Here is a 20,587-nt window from a genome sequence, read left to right on the forward strand (position 1 = left end):
CTATTACTATTACTATAGTACTTTGATATTATACAGCTTTTAATTCTTATTCGTTTAGCTTTAATTACATGAATCTTTGGCACACTTGTAAAATACACAAACTAATCCATCCCAGCGCTCCCTTCAGCAAAGAGCAGCTATGACCTCTGGCTCAGTCTTTGGAGCAAGCCTCACGAACACAAAACTTCGGCGTTCGGTTTAAATTAACCCCGGAACGTGCCGAACACCAAGGCACGAGTTCCCCAACCCCGCCTACACTCCCCCCCTCACCGGCCCGCCCCTCAGCCTTTCACGCATGCGCGCGGCCCGCGCCGCCCGCGCGGAAGTGTCGGGCGGCGGGGGCGGGGCTGCGGTCCGCGTGGCGCGGGTGCTGGTGCCGGGATGGAGGCGCAGCTGGAGGTGCTGGAGAAGCTGGAGAGCCTGGCGTTCGAGCCCGGCACCGCCAGCACCGCGCCGGGCGAGGAGTGGCCGGAGAGCACGGAGGAGCCGCCGACCCGTCCGGAGGGCGGCGGGGAAGCCCAGGCCCCGCTGCCCCCGGCCGCGGGAGCACCCTGCTCGCCGCCACTGAGCGCGCCGGGCGGGGAGCGGCCGGAGAGCGCGGAGAGCACGGAGGAGCCACCGGCCCGTCTGGAGGGCGGCGGGGAAGCCCAGGCCCCGCTGCCCCCGGCCGCGGGAGCGCCCTGCTCGCCGCCGCCCGCTCAGCTCGGCACGCCCGCTGCCGCTGGGCCCTCGTCGGACTCGGACCCAGACTCGGACTCGGACAGGTGGGTTCAGCCATGGGGTTCCCCGCGGGTCACTCCTTGCTCGTTTAGGCCGCTGGAGCTGTGTCTGAGCGCTCCAGAGCGCAGTGTCCCAGCCCTCCCCCCGCCCCCATGTTTCAGCCTCTGTAGCTCTGCCTTTCCCATGAAAGATGACATTTCCAGTTATATTTCGTTGGGAGACGTACTGTTGTATCAGGACTCCAGAAGAGTTCCCGTAAGGGTGTTGGATTTAACGGAAACACGAGTTTAGGTGGCGGCCTGTGGAGCGCCTTGGCCCACCCGTGTCCATGTGAGTGCCTGGCTGGACGTGCTCCTGGCGGAGCGCTCCTGCGGCACCGGGGGCAGCCCCTGCGGTGCTCCTGCTGAAAGAGCCTGAATGCAGGATTTCAGGTGAGGAGTCTGCGGACCGTAGCTCATGCTCTGATGTTGGCATCTCATTGCGAAAACTGATTCTCAACCTGTATGTTTTGGCTTTTTTTTTTTATAAAACTTTCCATCTTCTACTTGCGTCAGTGCTTCCATGTTCGGTGCAGCTGGTGAGAGGTACCTTTGGTTAGGTGTGGGCTCTTTTGCAGTGTTAGAAGCTTGCACACTTTGACAGTTTCAGTGAGTTTTGTTTTCTTCTTGGGCCAGTGCAGCAAGATATGTATGTGCTCCTTTTAACTAGTAGAACCTGAAGTAAACTCTTAAGAATCTCCTCTTAAAGATACAAAGCTTCATTAACAGGTAATTGGTTAAAGTTTGACTTTGGTTGGTTCAGAGTTTTACCTGAATGCAGTGAAGTGATGCGGAGTGAAATTCCTGACTTCCAGGGGGTTCACTTATATGTAGCGTTTTTTACTTCCAAAACCTGCTGCGCTGATGAACGTTAAAGATGCAGTTTTGATAGCTTTAACTTACTTAGCTGTCTGCACGTATGTAGCATGTTTTTTCAGTCACCAAGATCAGTTGCTCCACGTTTGTTTCTTCTACCGGCTCTTGAAGAACTTAGACATTTGCTAAAGGGAACATGTTGACATGCATAGGGACTATTTTCTTATGCTCTTTATGTGAAATATGAGGAGTCTAAGATAATAAGCATCTCTTACATATGCATCAGCGTGAAATACTGAATTACTAATCTGTGTTAATATGTACTAGGAGATTTGGACAGGCCATGAATTATGAAACTAATCCCTGTTATATGCAAAAATTAGATTTTTTTTTTCCCCCTTCATTCTGCAGGATGCATTGCTTACAATAAGTATTTTCTTGACTTTCATTTAGCATTATTCTGACGTTGGGATTATACAAGAGCGGTGACTTTAAAAAGTCAGTCTTCTAACTCCCACCTTTGTTTTATTCAGTGATACGGATTCAGATAGTTCATCAGCTACATCCTCTTCTGTATCTTCACTATCATCTAATGAAGACGATAATTTAGATGAGAAGAATGACAGATCTTACTGCATTAAAACAAAAGATGAGTTACCTATTGAGGTAAGTACAATGTGATAGTCTTCTAAACCTTCTACTAACCCAACCTAAAGTATCTATTTTCAAGTCACTCCTACTATGTCAAGATGGGGAATAGAATCAAAAGAGAAAAAAAAAACCTCCTAGGCTGAACTAGAGACAGTTTAATATGTAAAGAAAAAGGCCAAACACACAAACAAAGCAAAACAAGAAATTAATTGACTTCCCATGGACAGGCAGGTGTTCAGCCATGCCCAGGAAAACTGGACTCCATCACGTGCAGCAGTTACTTGGGTATACAAATGCAATCACTCCGAATGTCCTCCTCTTCCTCCTTCTTCCCCCAGCTTTTTATGCTGAGCATGATGCCATATGGTATAGAATATCCCTTTGATCACTGCAGGTCAGCTGTCCTGGCTGTGTTCCCTCCCGTCTCTTTTACACTCTCACCTCCTCACTGATGGGGTGGTATGAGAAGCAGAAAAGACCTTTATGCTGTGTGAGCACTGCTCAGCAATAACGTTTCTGTATTGTCAGCACTGTTTCCAGCACAAATCCAGAACACAGCCCCATACCAGCTACTGTGCAGAAAAATTACTTTACCCCAGCTAAACCCACCACAGTTGATAACTGAAAATGTCTTATTTTTTGGGTGCATATATTAAGGAGTGTTGGTGGAACTATTTCAGAAACCTCTTGCTTTGAAGTGCAGGATTGGTAGAATGTACATTTTGAGATTTAGGATCAAAATTATAACTTTGTTTCTGCTGGTCTTTGGCCTTTGAATTGCTCTCACAAAAGTGACTCATTTAAGTCTTAGCAGTGAAATAGATGTAATGTTGGAAAACTCAATGGCATGTAGAATGTTGTGGTTTCTATATGAATACATGTCTCGAGTTATATCATTAAACTGGGAAAATCTTGGCCTTTTTTGAGTTGCTCTATATGCCTTTGCCAAGCACTTTTGTTAGAGTGAAGATTATCAGATGAAGTTTTGGGGAAACAGTATAAGTTTCTTCTCTCTGAGTGGGATTCTGTTTCTGGTAGTGGCCTTTGAAAGTGCAGTTTAGTGCTAAGATTTGGACTCTACCTCTGAATTCAACAGATGCTGAATTTGAAAATAATGCTTACTCCCGTTGCTTTGTATTCCATATAGTTCATATTGAATTCACATCAGTATAGTATAGACATACACGTTAGTTTATGAGTAAGTTGGGGGTAGATGATGAGTTCAGTGTTAATCAGCCTCTGATAGTAGATTTTGATCCTTACACTTGAGGAAAAAGTTTGAGTATTGTGTCGTACTAATTTTTGTATCTGAAGTTAGATGTTTTTTGTTGGTGTGGTTTTGTTGTTGTTGTTTTTCTGAAAGTGTTCTCTGATTATCCTCTTGTACCAAATGCTACTTTTAGCTAAAATTAATTTTCTTTGTGAAATAGTTTGTTTTGATCTTTACATCTTCTATACTGATCCTAGTCATGATATGATTGGACAGATAACATTTTGCCAAATCAGATGATACACATCTGTTGTATTTCATGCTATATTGTCTCTTGCTGTGTACATTTTTCTTCTACCACGTGTTGAATGTAATTGCAAGTTGTCTTATTTTTTGATTACTGATTGTTTAATTATTGTGTTGGACATTGAGCTAAAGTTATCTGACTTGAAAGTTCAAAAAATTGAATAAAATGCCTGTCAGTTGTTGGCTTTCTTGGGTTAAATAAAATTGGCTTCTACTTCAGTTGCGATGGAAATGTGGAGAGAAGTGTCTCTTTAGGAAAAGCGTCCTCAAAAGTGGTATTGCCCCAAGAGGAGTTAATTTGGAATGATTGAGGGAGGCAAATCAAACTAGATTTTTTTAAAATAAAATCTTCAGAATGTTAGATTTTTCACAATTGTCAAATTGCTGCAGTGATGAAGTGATGAATGTCTTGGTACATTGTTATATTCTGAACTCTGACTTGATGTTTTCAGGAACTACCTCCTGTTGAAGACTTATCAATAATTCTGCCGGATAACATTGAACTGAAGCTCTTTGGGACAGTGTCCAGCATTATTGAGCAGCTAGGTAGGAAAAATGTATTTACTTTTTTTTTAATTAATATTTTTTCTTTAGAAAGCCTTTTTTCCACAGTGTATTTAATGATTTTTATATTGATTCTGGCAACAATTACTGTATTTTAAGAAAATCTTCCAGTAGCATGGGCTATATTTGAATTATCTCTTACAGATAATTCAACTTACAGAGTTGCGTAACTGAAAGCACAGATGCACTACAATGCAGTCCCAAGTGCTTGCTTGTTAATACACAAGGACAGGAAAAGGACTTGTTTCTTTAGGGGTGCAGATTCTTTTTATTTATTTTTATCTTTATTCATCCTGCTTCTGGTGCCTTGACTGAATGAAAGCTGGCCACGTCAGCAGTCACAGAATAGTATGACTAACATGATTTATAGGTGCTGAAGGGTAAACTTAAAGGGATTGAGATACACAGTAAATGTAAGCTTAACTGCAGGCAATAGACATTCAGGGATGTTTTCAGATCTGCATGGAGCCTCAGTATTTGGTATAAAAAATCAAAGTTTTGCTGAAGCTGGTATTATTAAAACAGCCATAGTATGCTCGTATTTAAGCTATTTCAGGTGTTCTATTCCACTTGAACTGCTTTCAAAGCAATTTACTTATGAAAATTAGAAATTGAGTTCAATTTTTAAGTTAAAGTACTTGTGTTAAATGGAGTACAATGGAAAGAAAATAGCCTTTGCTATTAATTTTTTCTCTATCGTAAAAGACTTCAGGTAATACAGGCAATTCCTTTACAATATTTTTATTAGCGGTGTTAGTTTAGAGTAAGATTTAATTTCATTCATTTGCAGGAAGCTGCTTTGAGGGGATGGAAGGTAGTAATAATTTTTTTTGTTCTACTCTGCCCTTTCTTGCCTATTGACAATAATTGGGACTTCAAGAAGGCTATCTTCAGCTAAAATGGTAGTTTGAAAACAAGTTTAAGAAAAAAAGTTGAATCACAGTTGCTATTATTCTTATTTTTGGTCTAATATGTGAAGGTATAAACAATCCTGTTTTAAAGACTTCAGTTTTGAAAATTTTCCTTAATTTTAATCCTCGTTGGTGAGTATAATCTTTTAAAATCCAGTCAGTTTAGTGGTAAGTGAATTCTTCAGTCTGCATCCTACTTCATGTAATGAAAACATATGAAGTGTTGAATTTAAATTTGTTAGTGAAACTTAAAAAACAAGCTAGTAATCATAATGAATTAAAGCAGTAAGAATGCCATAAACCTCCAGGGTATCTGTGATTATTTCTCTGCTTTTACTACCTTGCTTTATGACTTCTCTTTCTACATATTTTTGCTTCTTTTCAGTTCTTTTGGAAACAGATGTCTGAGTGGCCTCAATTTCAATTGATTTGTGGCCATATTAGGGACTCTGCTAGCTAATTGGGAGTTGTTTTTTGATTTTTTTAAACTAAATTGATACCTCTGTATACCAGGTTTATATCTAGGGTGAGGGAAGTTGCGGTCTCATTTGGAAACAAATATTATTCTGGTGCAACAATCAATATTCTGAGCTTTTTCTTTCCCTTTGATGTATCTCAGAAATCTCTGCTGTTCTCCTTAGCAAGTTTCCAGGTTCATCAGTCTGCAGTGAGTGGTACTTTTAAGTTCGGTATTTCATACTGTGAGGTAAATTTGAGGCTAGAACAGTATAGGTTCATGCTTTCTCTGCTCTAGCTAAAAGCAAGATGAGAGTACTTTCTCTGAACTTCTGCTCAGTGTATCAAAATTTACCAAAACTTTTTCTATGTTTTGCTTCAACGTACTTAAGAGAAGAGAAACATTCACGTGTGGGTTGTAGCCTAGAAAGTAAACAGCTTTGGTGTATATGAGAAACGTGCTCTGGGGCTGCACTTTGGGCCCTGCAAGAGTAGAAGCTGAGGATTTAGGGTGGGGAAACTCTTAAGTAGGATAGGCTGTAGGTGATTATGCTTCTAGATTTCGTGGGACTGGTATGACTTAGATTTTCAGAATATTTTCTGTAGCCTACTGAAGACTGGGGGGCTATGTCAGATGAATCAACTTGACAACATTCCCAGAGTTTTTGGTATGTGGTTTTTTTGTTTTGTTTTGAGGGAGGGTTTTTTGTGTGTATGTTGTGGGGGTTATTATGTGGTTTTGTTTTTTTTTTGACTAAGATGTATTTCTCATGAGGTTTAAACAACACATTGGATTCTTTCACTGTATATTTTATCTTAAGAGGTAGACACAAAAGAAATTGATTCACCAAATTCCCTTGAAATTTCGTGAGCTATTAAGCCTTAGCATTGTCACATAGTAGTTCATGATGTTAAAAAGGTTTTTACAAATTGCAGTTATAGCAGAGCTTGACTTCTAGCTTGATGATGTTTAAGTCCTGTTGTGTAAGTTTAGCAGTGATGATCTTGTTAGTTTTTGATAGTCTGTGCGTGGCACTAAATGTTTGAGTGACCTTATTTGCTGATTGAGAGGCATTGAGAAGGCTTATTTGAGCATTCTGTTGTTTTAGAAGTAGAGAAGTTTACCTTCAGAATCAGAATTTTTGAGTGTAATGCTGCTAGGCCATTACATTGACAACTGTAAGCATGGGTAGTTCCTACTGAATGTAAAGAAGACCCGATATTTCTGTAGACTAAAGCAACAAATGCAGACTACTACCAAAGAAGAGTGATCTCCTATAAAGATTTCACTAAAAAATAGGAATTATATCTAGGAATCTGGAAAACCTAAAGAGCCTGTATGTCAGATCATGTATTTAATGAAGGAAGAACATGCCTCTGTGTCCGTTTGTAAGTGTTTAGGTCCACTAAGTGTTAAGATTTCGTATTTTGAGCTAGTAGAATGAGGTGCTTGCTCTGACCATTCGTACCATCATTAGTCATCGATTAGTAGTATGAAACTTATATGATGTTAAATTGCAGAAATGTATTTCACGTTGTCTATGTGCATACGTAAACAACACCATCAGTTGCTGTTGTGACTGAACTGTGACAGACAGCTTTTGTGTTCTGGTTCTGATTCTTGAGGTTTACTAGGGAAAGCTGTAGTGAATGGCAGTCTCCATTCTTTTTTCTGAGGAGAGTTTGGTTTGGAATACTAAGGCATAATATATACCTGCATCTGCACTCAAAAAACTTCCATATTATTTCTGCTATGCATTTAATTCTGAAACATCCTGGATAAATTCAACAGGTATCTCGCACATACATATCTGAGTATTCTCTTTTGTACCTGTCATCTGGTCTCTTTTACTTCTTTACACCAGAGAACAGTAATTCTGTAAACGTTGTAAATCTTGCCATTCATATATCATTGGAGAAGAGATGTACAATTTTAGTAGTTTCATGTGTGTGCAAGAATTTTTGGTTGCGGCGCTATGAACTTTAGTAGACAAATAATGGTGTGGTTTGTTTTTTGTACAATTAACTACATGCTATTGAAACATAAAGTTCTAATTGATCTTTTTCTTTCCATTTTAGTAATAATTGAATCACTGAGAGGCCTTCCTCCAGTAAATGAGGAGAGCATAATTTTTAAAGAAGATCGACAACCAGCAGGAAAGGTGTGTGTAAAGTAAATGCCTGTTATTCTAATATAAAATTGAAAGTATTCTTTAATGCTCCAAAAAGTAGAGTTAACTCGATTAAATGAAAGATAATATTTCCTCGATATATAGTTTTTCTTTGTGCTTTTGACTCTTGCTACTTTTTTAATCTCAAGAATTCCTAACCTGGAATTCATTGCATCCTTGCAGAATTACAATGTCTGGTGAGTTCCAGGTATTTTCTGAGGGTGCTTGTGGAGAGGTAGAGGTTGCTTTCAGATGTATGATGTCTTGGAATAATAGGCTGTACTCTCTTACTGCCAGATAGGGGCAAAGGTGAGAGTGAAGTGTCATGAAAAATGGGGAATGTTTACAGTTCTGTGCTCTGCTGTTCTGGTTGATGGCCAGTGAAGAATGTTTACTGAGAGAGGTGTTGCGTTGAAAATTCTGTCTTTTCTGTGGAAGGAAAGCCATCATCTACAATGGTTGCTACTGTAATATCCTTGAATGCTAGATGTGAATGAAGCAAACTCAGCCTGAATTGCGGACGTTCTGTACAACAGGGCAGAATTCTATGCTCTCCCCAGAACTGGGGAACAAGCAGTAACTGACACAAAGGCATCTTGAAAAGGTGACCTTGGAGGAAAAAATGATCAGGAGATCATTCCAGGTGTAAGAGATTTGAAAGCAAAATGGACACAAAAGAATAGAGATTTGACAAAAGGAAGGATTACTAAGGATGTGAGAACTTACTTTTCCACATGATAACAAATGTGAAAATTAGCTGGGGAAATACACTGTCAAACAAAATTTTGGTAATAAAACTAAAGCATGAAAGGAACTTTATTTGATGCCGCATTTTGAAAATATATTAAACTTCTTAAAAACTATTGTCTACAATGAAATGAGCTATCTGTTGATGTTGGTTAGTTTAAACTTTCTGATTTTGTTTCTTTCAGATATTTGAGATATTTGGTCCTGTCTTACATCCTTTTTATGTGTTAAGATTTAACAACTCTGAGCATATCAAAGAAAAAGGTATTAATGTGCAAGATAGCATGTATTTTGCTCCATCAGTGGAGGACTTCACCCAGTATGTATTTACAGAGAAACTAAAAATGTGAGTCTGATTTCTTTTCTAGTCTGATTATCAGGTAGCTAAAAATATTGGGTTAAACTTTGGTCTTGGGTGAGATTGATACTAAACTGTTTATTTCCTTTAGATATTCTCAACCGTGTTGTAATTACAAGATTGTACTGTTTTGCCTTTCAGAACAGTAGACAGTAGCTGTAAACTGCAAGCTTTCAAAGTGCTATAATTACTAAAGTTCAGCTTCTGATTCAATTTAATATATTAAGCTTCCTTCTTTTTTATGCTGCTGTGTCAGATAAAATAGCACAACCAGGACAGATTTGAGTGGCAATGTAGTGTGCTGTTCAAAACTTCTCAGTAGTGCTTGCGTATCCCAGCTTGTGTGATGAAAGCAGCATGTATGAATAGGACTTGATGCCATTTAAAGGGATGTGTACTCAAAGACACAGACAAAGAAATTAGGCATAATAAGTGACAGCTAGATATTGATGTCCTAGTTATTGATTAGTAATTTTCTGAAATAACTATAGGTTAAAATCCTTTGTCATAAAAGTGGCTTAGTTTCTGTTTGTTAGGATTCTCAGTTTCTCATCTGACTTGAGTTGGTTAGTTATCTGCATTCATTACAATTCTGCCCATATTTGTACTGAATGATTTTTTCCCTAGTCAAGCATGCAGGAGTCTTTTTTTTTTTTTTTTTTTAAATTTCTCATTTCTCTGTGAGCAACAAGCATATTTTTTTCCTTTCAGTGAAGACTAAAATAGATCACTTTCTTGCTCTGATGCTTGTTTGTTTTTCGGCAGCATTTTGATGCCAGCTGGTCTTTGATTTGCACTATTAAACTTTGTTGCTTAGCACAGTAACTGCACAGGCTTTAATCATCTGCTTGTTGCATCCAAGTGAGTGTACTGCACTCAGCATCTGAGATGGAAGACTCATATTTTCATCTGCTGCGTGCTTTGGAAATAGTTTTGGAGACCGTTTGTCTTTTGGTAGTACTTCATTGTCATACATGATAAAAAATTGAACACTAGGCAGGATATTTCACCCTTTGTGGCTTACCAGCACAACCGAGCAGTGCATCAGACATTGCTTCTTGCCTCGATTAAAATGAGCAGTGTGAACACCTGTATAGTCGGACAAGACCCATAATTTCTGAACCGTGTCACTAAAGTTACATTTCACTGAAACTATTTTATTTCTGGGCTTCATCACTATAATTTCTTAAGCTCTTGTGAGGCTTTTGGTACTATTTGTTGAACATGCCTTTTCTCAAAGTAGGTATTTATTAAAAATGGATAAAAATTTTCTGATGTCTGACCTGTGCTGTAATGTCTGTATGAAGAAACCAAGATGGCATGGATAGTAGAAAAGCTGAGCTTTGGTCAGTGCTTCACAAGAAGGCTTTTAGACCTTAGCAGATTGTAAATTTGATTACCAATAATTTTTGTTTTCTGCTTTTTGTCAGTTTGTCGCTGTGCACACCAGATTGTAGATTATTAAAGGCTTAAAGTTTTAAAACTGCTGCTGAAAACTGTGATAGTACTTTGAAAATGAAAGGAATCAAGATAAAGATATGAAAGAAACATTAAGTTTGAAGCTTTTTCTGAAATCTAAAATGCAATCTCCTTGCATTGTGCAAAGTTGAAGTGCTATGAAAATAAGCCTTACGCTTTATAGAAGAATGAAGTGTAGCGTAAAACTTATTGAATGCAAAACAATTTGTTGCTAAAAATAGATAAGCTCCTGTTCATGATTCTTCTGAGTCACCTTTTGTTAAACTTCCAGATCTTACTTCAGAAATACCTGACTTGGGAAGTCAAATATATATATTGTTCTTTAAAGAAGATTACTAAGTTCTTTGTAGCATGAAAAGTGGTTTGTGTTTTGCTGAAATGGGCAAGGCTGCCTTGGGAGAGTGAGATAAGCTGTGTGAAATTAAAAGGTTTAAATTTTTCAGTCAGTCATTGCAGTGAACTGCCTCAATTCGGATTCAAAACAGTTTAGGTTCAAAAGGTTGTGTTAACGGTATATTGATCAAAGCTTAATATTGGCTGTGTGAAATACTTAGTCATCACTCAAAGCAGGAAGATTTTTCAAGTGAAGTCCTAAGTTGACAAGTACATTACTGTTGATTTAGATATAATGCTAAGAAACAAATACCTCTCTGAAAACAGATACCTCTTGGTGTATGAGATCTGATACCTTGAAAGTACTACTCTTCCTTCATGTGGATTGTCTAATTCGTGTTTTGGGTTGTTCATTTGTTTATATTTTTTTTTTTTTTTTTTTTTTTTAGGGAAAAAGGTTCAGATGCATCTTGGAAGCATGACCAAGAACCACCACCTGAAGTAACTATAGTGGTTTTTTTTCGTTTTTTTGTTTTTGATTACACCAGCTATATGTAAAAAAAAAAAATAAATGTGCAGAGTAATTAATTAGCAGGCTTATTTTTTATGCAGATGTACCTTTTTATTGAAAGAAAAGTTCATGCAGGCAAACTTCCTTGCTTTTTATGACATCTTTGTTTTTGTGGCTGTTCTGATTTTCTGATCTGTCTGTGTGCTCTGTTTTGGAAAAAAATCCACATCTAACATCTTGTAATCCCCAATTAGAATAATCTTTGGTTAGTTCTAGCAGTCAGAGTGTATACCAGGCTCTCCAAACTGTGACAGCTGATGAGCTGATGGAAAGGAGCTTTTGCTGTGAAGGTAATAGCTGTTGATAAGGGTGCAGATTAAATTTTACACTACTGATGCTTGAAATTGTCTCTTACAACCAGACTCTTTTAGACATCTCAGCTTGCAGCTGAATTTATAACTTTTCTGGCTAGCCCCTATGGTAAACTGTGTGCAATTGCTGGAGTCAAGTTTTCTTTGTGATACTGTGAGGCTTTATTTTTGTATGAATGTTAAATTAACTCACGTTAGGCATTTTTCACTTGCTGCTTTATATGGTAAGCATTCCTTTTCTGACAGGCTCTTAATTAGCCCAGCTTAACTGTAAACTCATTAGTACAGTCTCTCCCAGCCTTGTTTTTGGGGTCATAGGATGACAAAAGTGTGATCTATATGCTGCAAGGCTGGCAGGAGCAGACAGCTGCAATTTTTCTGTGACACAGCTTTTATGGAATGTTACATGGAAATTAGGTAGCAATAAATGGTACCTATTGCTGTTCATTATTTCTGCTTTACGGCAGTATGTTGTATTGAAGTCCTTAGAAAAAGCAGGAGTTAGTGAAGGATTTTACGTCATGATATGTATCATCTTGCTGTATTCCTTGTGGCTTTTTTTGAGTAAGTATGTCATGCAGTTATGTAGAATAGGCAGTAGTTGCATTCAGAATTAACTTTTATGTGGCTTTTTTTTAGTAGTGTTCTACTTCAATGTTTTTGAAACACATACTCTGTGTATACTGGAAGCAGCAAACTCCCTACTTACAGAATTGGGAAGGGTGGGAACCAATCCTTTGCCCCTTTTAAGCCGTATGAACCAGCTGTATTTCAGTAATTAATTCTGACAGATTTCTTCCCTGTCACTAATAACTTTTCCTCATTCTAATGTAAGCTAGGATTTAAAAGGTAGCAAAACCTTGTATAACAAGAAGAAAATGCAGTGACATTGAATCTATCGTAAACGGCAACATTCCTCAAAGCTGAAAATTCCTTTGGAAGAACATTGCTATTGCAGGTTTAACAGGAATGTTGTTATTAAATATACTACAGAAAATTCCAGTTTAGTGACAATTTTAGACTAGACTTTTTTTTTTTTTGATGTTTCACTGTGCTATGTATCAGTTGCAAAGGTTATTTTTACCTATTTTAAAAATTCATATTTCAGTTTATCTAGGCTGCAGTTTGCCTTTCAAAAGCTTTTCTTGGCAGTAACTAGCCAGCTCCTTCAGAGATTCGCAGTTCCTTTCTAATTAACATCTAGGCAATCAAAATTTTTTTGTTCAGTACCTGAATATTGCTCTTTTCAGGAAAACTAGACAGAATAGCTGAATCTTGTATTAATTGTCTTACAGGAAATTTCTTGTGCTAAGAAGCCAGCTGACTTCTTTTTTTTTTTGAACAGGTCTTGGATTTCAGTGATGATGAAAAAGAAAGAGAGGCAAAACAGAAGAAAAACAAACCTGAAAGTGAAGGAAGGAAAAAGCTCAGACCAGAAACAATTCCACCAAGTGAGTAAATGTTATGGGATAATGCATTTTGCCAGTTTTCCAAACTGAGTTTGGAATGCACATCTACATTTATCTTAATGAATGATTGAGAACAGTTGTCATAAGAGAGTCAAGGACCCCTTAGAACAGTATTAGACACACAGTGAGGATACAGAACAGGTGCTATTTGGAGTTTAGAGCTTGCTTATTACAGGGGTTGTTTGGGCCCAAGTTCACCTTAAGCCTTTGAGTGTGGGGGGAATACAGAGGAAGGCCATGTGCAAATTTTTGAAACTCACTCCTTTGGCAGTCAGGGAGGAGACCCTGGGGAATTTATTCCTCTGTCTGAAAAGGAAGCTCTTCCTCACCTATGGCATATACTCCTCTAAAAAAACTTACTAGTGTAGCTTGCTGAGAACCTCTCTGTTCACTTCCTGCAGTCATTAGATAAACAAACCTATGTATAGTTTTTCATATTGTGAATGGCCTTCTGCACCTTCCTTTCTCCTGCTGTTGTACCTGTTCCAGGTGTGTGCTTACATCTGTGCTCTCTTTGCAGTAACCAAATTTTCTTTACTTGTCCCTCATGCCTACTTACAGTTTCAAGTCCTAATGCCCCATGAAAATTAGTAGGAATTTTGGTATCCAGCTACATTTCAAGACTTAGCTTTTCGAAGATGAAAATGTTTCTATGTAGTCTTGTACCAAGGATTATGTTCACACAAGTGTTTAAATTTCAGTGATTTTATGTGGTGGTATGTCCCTGAATACCTTGTTGCTTCCAGCCCTAAAATCCTTTTGAGTTCATGTTTCAGTTCCAATTCTACAACTTTTTTAATATCTTTGAATGTTCTTTTTGAAACATATGCAATATTTTGGTGCTCTTCATTTATAGCCCTTTTCCCATTAAAGCTCGTCTTATATTTATATGAAGAGGCAGTACATTTGTTACGGACCTTAAATATATGCTTACAATGACCTGTAAAGGGAAAAATTCATCTTAACAAGATGAATACTGAAAGCTAATTAGCTGAAGGTATGAGCTGCCCTTTCGCTGGTAGAGTAAATTAATTTTATTAATTTGAGCTTGAATAATTTCAAGCCATTTGTGTCCTGTGCCTGTGGTGTAATACCAACTCAAGACTGAAAGCTGTATACTCCCTCAGGGTAATACAGTGTTGAGTTATCTTTAGCTTTAAAATGTGTTGCTTTTAAATCTTGTTTTAAATAAAAACTTCCAAAATACTCAAAATGTGAGTGTTCCTATGATTCATTTATACAAATGAAAAACCTGGAGGGAAAGAAAGTGAAATTTCTTTTTTAATGATTGAATTTGCAGCCCTCAGGATCATCCTTTTTGTATTCTCTCATCAATCAAAATTAGTTACTAAACAGTAGACTTGACAGTATTATTTTGTTGTTTATATATTAGTAGCAAACATTTTTTGTTGATAAGAATAATTTGCTTGACTTCAGTTTGTATGATTTATGAGGACTAAACTTGATCTTTCCAAAATAATACTACAACTGTGTGTGTTTGTGGGGTTTTTTGTTTGTTTATTTTTTAGGTGAGAATAAAGGATTTCATCACTCAATGCAGCAGCCTGCTTCACGTTATTCAAGGGGATACCGTGGCAGAGGGTTTCCCAGGCATTCATTTCCTCCTCCATCAGGCCCTCGAGGGTTTTGGAGACCACAAGTAAGACCACCCCAGCCGTACTGTTCAGACAGGAGGATACACCATCAATCGCCAGTGTTTCCACAACCTTATAGAAAACAGTATCCAATGATGCCACAGTATCCCTGTCCTCCTCCAGCTTTTGGTTCTGTCAATAACATGCATCAATTCCCTCCTCCACTTCCCAATATTAATTGGACAGGCCCAAACATGTACAACTTTTCATACCCATTTTTGCCACCTCCTCCTCCACCGCCGCCGCCTCCCCCTCCTCCAGAAAGCCGTCCTTCCCAGTTCAGGCCTAAGTTTCTATAATGTGCATACAGAACATTGCAGTGTACAGGGCTGCCAAGGCTGTATTCCCTTATTTTGAAGATACTTTTCCTGCAGCTATAGAACAAATGCAGAGTTTTGTACTTTGTACATTCATAGAAAATTATTTTTTCTATATGTGTTCTCTGTTTCAAAAAAGAAAGTTATAAAAATAACTGAATATTAAATAATTGTTTATTTTTATAATATATGTTCCTTTGAAATGATAAATAAAAAACTTTTTGGAGACTGGTATGTAGTGGAAATCTATTTTGTAATAAATGTAAGAGTTTATATAACTATGTGAGTAGTGATGACGATATGTCATGTAGATGGTATTTTAGTATTTTTAGAGGTTGTATATTGCTATGTTAGACCATTTTTTCTCAGTTGCTGCAAATTTTGAAACTTACTTGCGTGGGAACTAAAAATCTGACATCTAAATTTTAAGCCAGGTTTGCCACTGTTTGTTTAAGGCATAAACTGTTATCCAACTTGTAATAGTTCATTAATTTAGTATTAACTAAAAGACTGGATCTGGGTGGTCTTTTTTTAAAATAGCTGGAGTAGCCAGATCTGAAATTGGACCAGTAGCTGAATTATTATGTCAGGTTTAGTGTCCTACAGTGGTTGTAGAAGATCAACCTATTAATGAGATGTTTTGCATTATAAATTAATAGAATTTATAATGAGCATAATTTTTCTAGCTTGTCTTTGCTCCTAACGCAGAAATGCCCAAAGATACCTCCTAGAGTGTGTAGTCAGCCATCAGATCTGTCAGGCAGAGAAGGTATGTCTTTTCAGAATTCCCTTGTTTAAATTTGTGAATGCAGATGGTACAGATGCAGGTTGTTGCTTGATTGTCCGTACAGTCAGAACTGTCTCCAGGAGTTGCAAGGTTATCAGCTCTTCCAGCTTGTGTCTAGGAGGAAGGTGAAATTGTCAAGGCCCACTTGGAATAACCTTCACATGTCCAAAAGGTCAGTCCTACAGTTGCACTTTATTAGTCTCTGTGGAAGCCACTCTAGGATGGCTAGGATGGAAGATCTTACGCTGCATGAGTATTTTAAAAGGAGGAGAAAAAAAAGTAGTTGTGTGACAGATATCTTAAATATGTCTTTTCCTTTGAAAATTCATTACTGTTTGTAATCATTTTTGAATGTTTAACAATTCAGTCACTTTAAACCATTGAACAGAACTGATAGAAGTGTGCACTATGTATTTCTGTTCTCAAGCTCATTTTGGCTTCATTACTTAGAGTGTATAATTAAAGGCTAAGTAAGCTGTGCAGGTGTTGCTTAGACTTTAATTCCAAATAGCTTAAGAATGAAGCAAAATTTTAATGCACAGAGGGAGGGACTGTCTTGTCAAGATGGTGCTATTGAGAACTGGAATTTAATTTTGGACCTTTAAGTCTCCTTATCCTAGTATACCTGAGTAACAATAGTGATAAATCTAGAACTACTCTTTCAAAGGTGTGCAACTGAGAAGGTTGTATAGATCTCAGTTCATGACAAGCAGGTACTGTACAGTGGCAATAAATATTTTCAGGACAGCAGCACTCCAGGCATCGGTGTTTAACTCAGTTCCTGCAGATTATTTTTTTTGTAGTAAAAAGAATGTCCAATTCTAGTCTGTTGTAAATGTTTATGTTTTGGAGGGAAGGAGAAGGGTGAATTTCTGGCTTTATAAGGTGTGCCCAGCTATTCCCATTCCCAGTTGTAGGTTGACAGGTGTGAGTAAACTCACTGCAGCCTCGTGACTGGCTTAGCAGACTTGCTTTGTCTAAGCTTTACTTGATTCACCTGGAGCTTTCTTTTGACTTGGTTTAGCTACAGCAGCAGTTTGTTAACAACCAGGTGGCTATGATGAATTTGTTTTAAATGTATTTTTTTTTTTTCTGTAGTATACCCACAGGTTTTTGCATAGATGGTAGCAGCACATGATTACTCTGTAGAGAGAGTAGGGTATTTGTGGGTTTAATTGGATAAGATAGTTCAGAGGAAGAGAGACCTGACATAACAGAGGCTTCACTGCAAGTATCTTTGCAGGATACAGTGTAGAGGAATACCTGAGATGTCAGGACATGCAGAGTTGGCACTGGAGACCTGACTTGCAAACTCCTCCCCACTTGTTGGTTGAAGAAGGTAAAAATACATTTTGATTTTAACAGAGGAAAAGTGTAAAATGCAACATCTACAATAAAATCAGATGTAGCTGTGAACATGCAGACAGATGGAGAATAAGCAAGATGTTACAAGTGAGTTATCAGGTATAAAAGTGATCCTGAGTCAATTTTATATTACGGAGGAAAAAACTGTCAACATCATACTTGTACTTGGGATGCCAATGGCTTTCTTTGTGCCCTGGCATGAAGAGACATCATCAGCCTCAAGATCCAAAGGGGTGGTTGAAGGGTAAGTAACACCAAGAAAAAGGACTGACATATTAGGTAGTGCAGCTACAACAATCTCAATTATTACTACTATTGCAACTTTTTTTTATCTATAGTGATATTCACTTTTTTCTGCAATAATTTGATCTGGACCAAAGAATAACTTTTTGATTAAGCTGTTAAGATTTCTCTTATACTGAGGTGTGCTTGTGCTCTCCTTTCCCATAACAATAATTTGCATGTAACACAACCCAATATAAAACTGGCTTGCAGAATGTGGTTTGACAGAAATATATTGCAGTCTAAGCTATTTTATTAAATCTTGGTAGTTAACTGCAATACTGTTTCTGTACATACGTGCCTGTTTCTTAAGTTGAAGCAAATTTTACAGGTGTTCTGCATTTAGTGAGTACAAGTCACACTTGAAGAACTTTGCTTGGAATCAACTTTAGTTCTTCATTATGAAATTACTTGATAGCTAGGTATGAGTTTGAAATATTTTGAGGATCGATTTCTTTCCCCAAAATAGTGTTACACCCTATGTTCCTTAAACTGAAGAATAAACATTGAAATAGATTACTAAAGTAGTGCCATCCTAATTTCAAAATAGAGGTAATATAACTTTTTTTTTAACGAAAGATCTTGAATGTAATCATTGGTTATTAAGCATCCTTACGTAGCTGTTTGTCAGTGGTGTTGTACAGTCACTGTCAGATCCTGCTTCAGTATACAGGATGCTTGCTATTGAGAAAGCAGTATAAACTTGCAGTGGTATGGGGATATTGGGACCTGAGGTGTTGGCACCCAGTTCTTTGGGGAAGGAATGAGTATGCTTCGTAGAAAAATGGATGCAGTGGAAATACTTCTTTTGTATTTTTAATTCTTTGGTAAATGTCCTGCTGTCTGTCCTGCTGCTAAATCTGTCCGCAAAATGGTAAAGCCTTAACTATAAAACTTGGGAAAACTGGCCTGGTAATTTTAGTGGCAAGAATAGCTAGTTTTGTTTGGCCTCAAGTCACCGAAGGCACCAAAGTCATCAAGACACCTTTTGAGTCAGGATGTTTTTCAGAAATCTGTGTTCTGCCTTACTGTGTTATGTCCAACATGTTACTACATTTAAGTGTCTGAGCAATATGCTTTAATAACTCCTCTGCTGAACTGCTATCATGTCTGGACGCTAGTTCCTTCCGAGACAAAGGGACAGATCCTTGGCAAATGGAGCACTTAAGACGTCTTCCTTTTTCTTTGCTGCTGGAAATTGATCGGTGTTGCACACCAGCTCAATTCTTGATCAGTGCTACTTTGGAGCAGGCTGAGCTTTTTAATCTGAAATAATATGGTGTGTAATGCACCCTCTCTAGAGATACTCCAAATTAAAACAGCCAACCAGCTAGAAAATAGAAGTTGTGAAATGTGAATTGTGCAGTCATCAGATCCTCAGCAGCAACATTTTCTCTGTGTCTCCTTTTTAGCTGGTCCACACTAGTTGCTAATGTTGGTATAATTTTAACATTCAGCATGTAGTGTAATATTATTTTTTTTTTTTAGATACTGCCCAGGTACTAATGTTTCTGATGTAAAGACATGCAAAGACAGAAGGACTTAAAAACTCTGTTTGTTCTGTTTATTGGTAATGTTTAATTCCGATGCCAGTTGAAAATACCAGTAGATCCCTATTTGCTGGGAATTTCACTATGGCCTGTGTCTTAGCAGTTGGTAAGCTTCTGGATTAGTACATTCATACCTGAAAAGGTGTTGAACTCAGTGTCTTATTGAGTAAAATCATTATATCTGATATTTTTTGTTTAAAAACAAAGCAATCTAGCTTCCCTCTGCTACTCTCCCCAAAAAAGCAACTGAAAGGAGAAAAAAACCAAACACCCCCCACCCCAACAAAACCCAAATATTTCAGTTTCTGAATTTGACCTTCCATGTGTACAGATACTGTTCTGCAGTTCTTGTGGGCAGTCAGTGTTTTGAATACAAAAAATTTGGAAGTACACTGTTAAGTGATCCTAAGTCTGAACTGGAATGAAGAGAAAATACCATAATGTATTGTCTTCCACATGGAAGAGCTTTACCTGCAAATTAATTTATGTGTCTTCAGTTAATCACTACTTATGTTTAAATACTGACTGGTTTTTCCAAATAAATGTAGTTGGTGTAGGAATACTACTATGATATTTTTATTAACTTTAAGCTGTTTACTGAATTGTTAAGGATTTATAATTTACTAAGTTGTTGGGAGATTAGAACTTTACAATAGCTTGCTTTCATTCAGTGAGATATTGCTGGGAAATCTAAAAGCCTCAAAAGAAGCCTTTTAGAGCCTTTTTTTTTAGAGCCTCTTAAAAGGCCTCAAAAACCTGAAATTTCTTATTTTGTTTTTACTTGTTCCCTGCAAAGGTTGCATAAAGCAGTTTTAGTATCTGACAAGTTTTGAGTCCAGGACAGAATTTTCAGATGTGACTCCCACCAGCCCTCCAACTGTGCCAAAAGTAGTATGGATTGCTAGGCTCAGGGCTGGGATGGGTCAAGTGTGAATCTTGAGTAAAGTAATATTTTCAGTATTTCTGTGTTTCTGGCTCATGTTATCTTATTTTCACATTAGGCTTGAAAAGCTGCAATTGAGCCCTGTCACTTCTGTAACGTTTTTAGTTATTCCTCCTTTTTTGGAAATTTGGCATTTCTTCATGGGCTGCTTTCCAGAGAAAGCTTAAGGCATGGGGATGAGGGGTGAGACTCAAGAGAAAGAGAGGCTTACGGGAAGATTGGATTTAATTTTTCAGAAGGCTGAGGTTTCCAAATAGAAGTATGGAGCAGTAAACTATTGGAGTGTATAAATTACTGTAACTGATAACATGTGTGATGGAAAACTAATCAAATAGTGGACAACATTCCTCTTAAATTTATAAACAAACAGTAGTGATACATTTGCTGTCCTTTAACACCAGTTTAGACAAGAGTAAGCAGCAGGAAGGGGATGAACTTCTCTTGGGGGTGAACAGCAAAGGGACAAAAAGGTTTCCTTAAGGAAAATTCTGACAAATGGTATGGGGAGCAGAGAAGCATTTGCTGCCACAGGTTCCTCAGAGAGATGATGGAATCTACAGTCTAGGAGGGATTCAAA

The 20,587-nt window shown here is 37.9% G+C and overlaps 1 protein-coding gene across 1 annotated transcript in view; it reads left to right on the forward strand.

The window, feature by feature from the left end:
* The first annotated feature begins 381 nt into the window (after window positions 1-381).
* NAF1 (nuclear assembly factor 1 ribonucleoprotein) overlaps window positions 382-20,587 on the forward strand; it is a 30,427-nt gene continuing 10,221 nt past the window's right edge. Inside the window, exons 1-9 of the mRNA XM_027883914.1 lie at window positions 382-764; window positions 2,108-2,240; window positions 4,194-4,287; window positions 7,752-7,834; window positions 8,776-8,936; window positions 11,210-11,261; window positions 12,988-13,093; window positions 14,641-14,771; window positions 17,371-17,479. Coding sequence (XP_027739715.1) covers window positions 382-764; window positions 2,108-2,240; window positions 4,194-4,287; window positions 7,752-7,834; window positions 8,776-8,936; window positions 11,210-11,261; window positions 12,988-13,093; window positions 14,641-14,771; window positions 17,371-17,479 — 1,252 coding nt within the window. The remainder of the gene's footprint in view (window positions 765-2,107; window positions 2,241-4,193; window positions 4,288-7,751; window positions 7,835-8,775; window positions 8,937-11,209; window positions 11,262-12,987; window positions 13,094-14,640; window positions 14,772-17,370; window positions 17,480-20,587) is intronic.

This window comes from Empidonax traillii, unplaced genomic scaffold (assembly GCF_003031625.1).
Source record: "Empidonax traillii isolate 1590-97213 ecotype Southwest subspecies unplaced genomic scaffold, ASM303162v1 scaffold137:size1056949, whole genome shotgun sequence".
Classification (NCBI taxonomy): domain Eukaryota; kingdom Metazoa; phylum Chordata; class Aves; order Passeriformes; family Tyrannidae; genus Empidonax; species Empidonax traillii.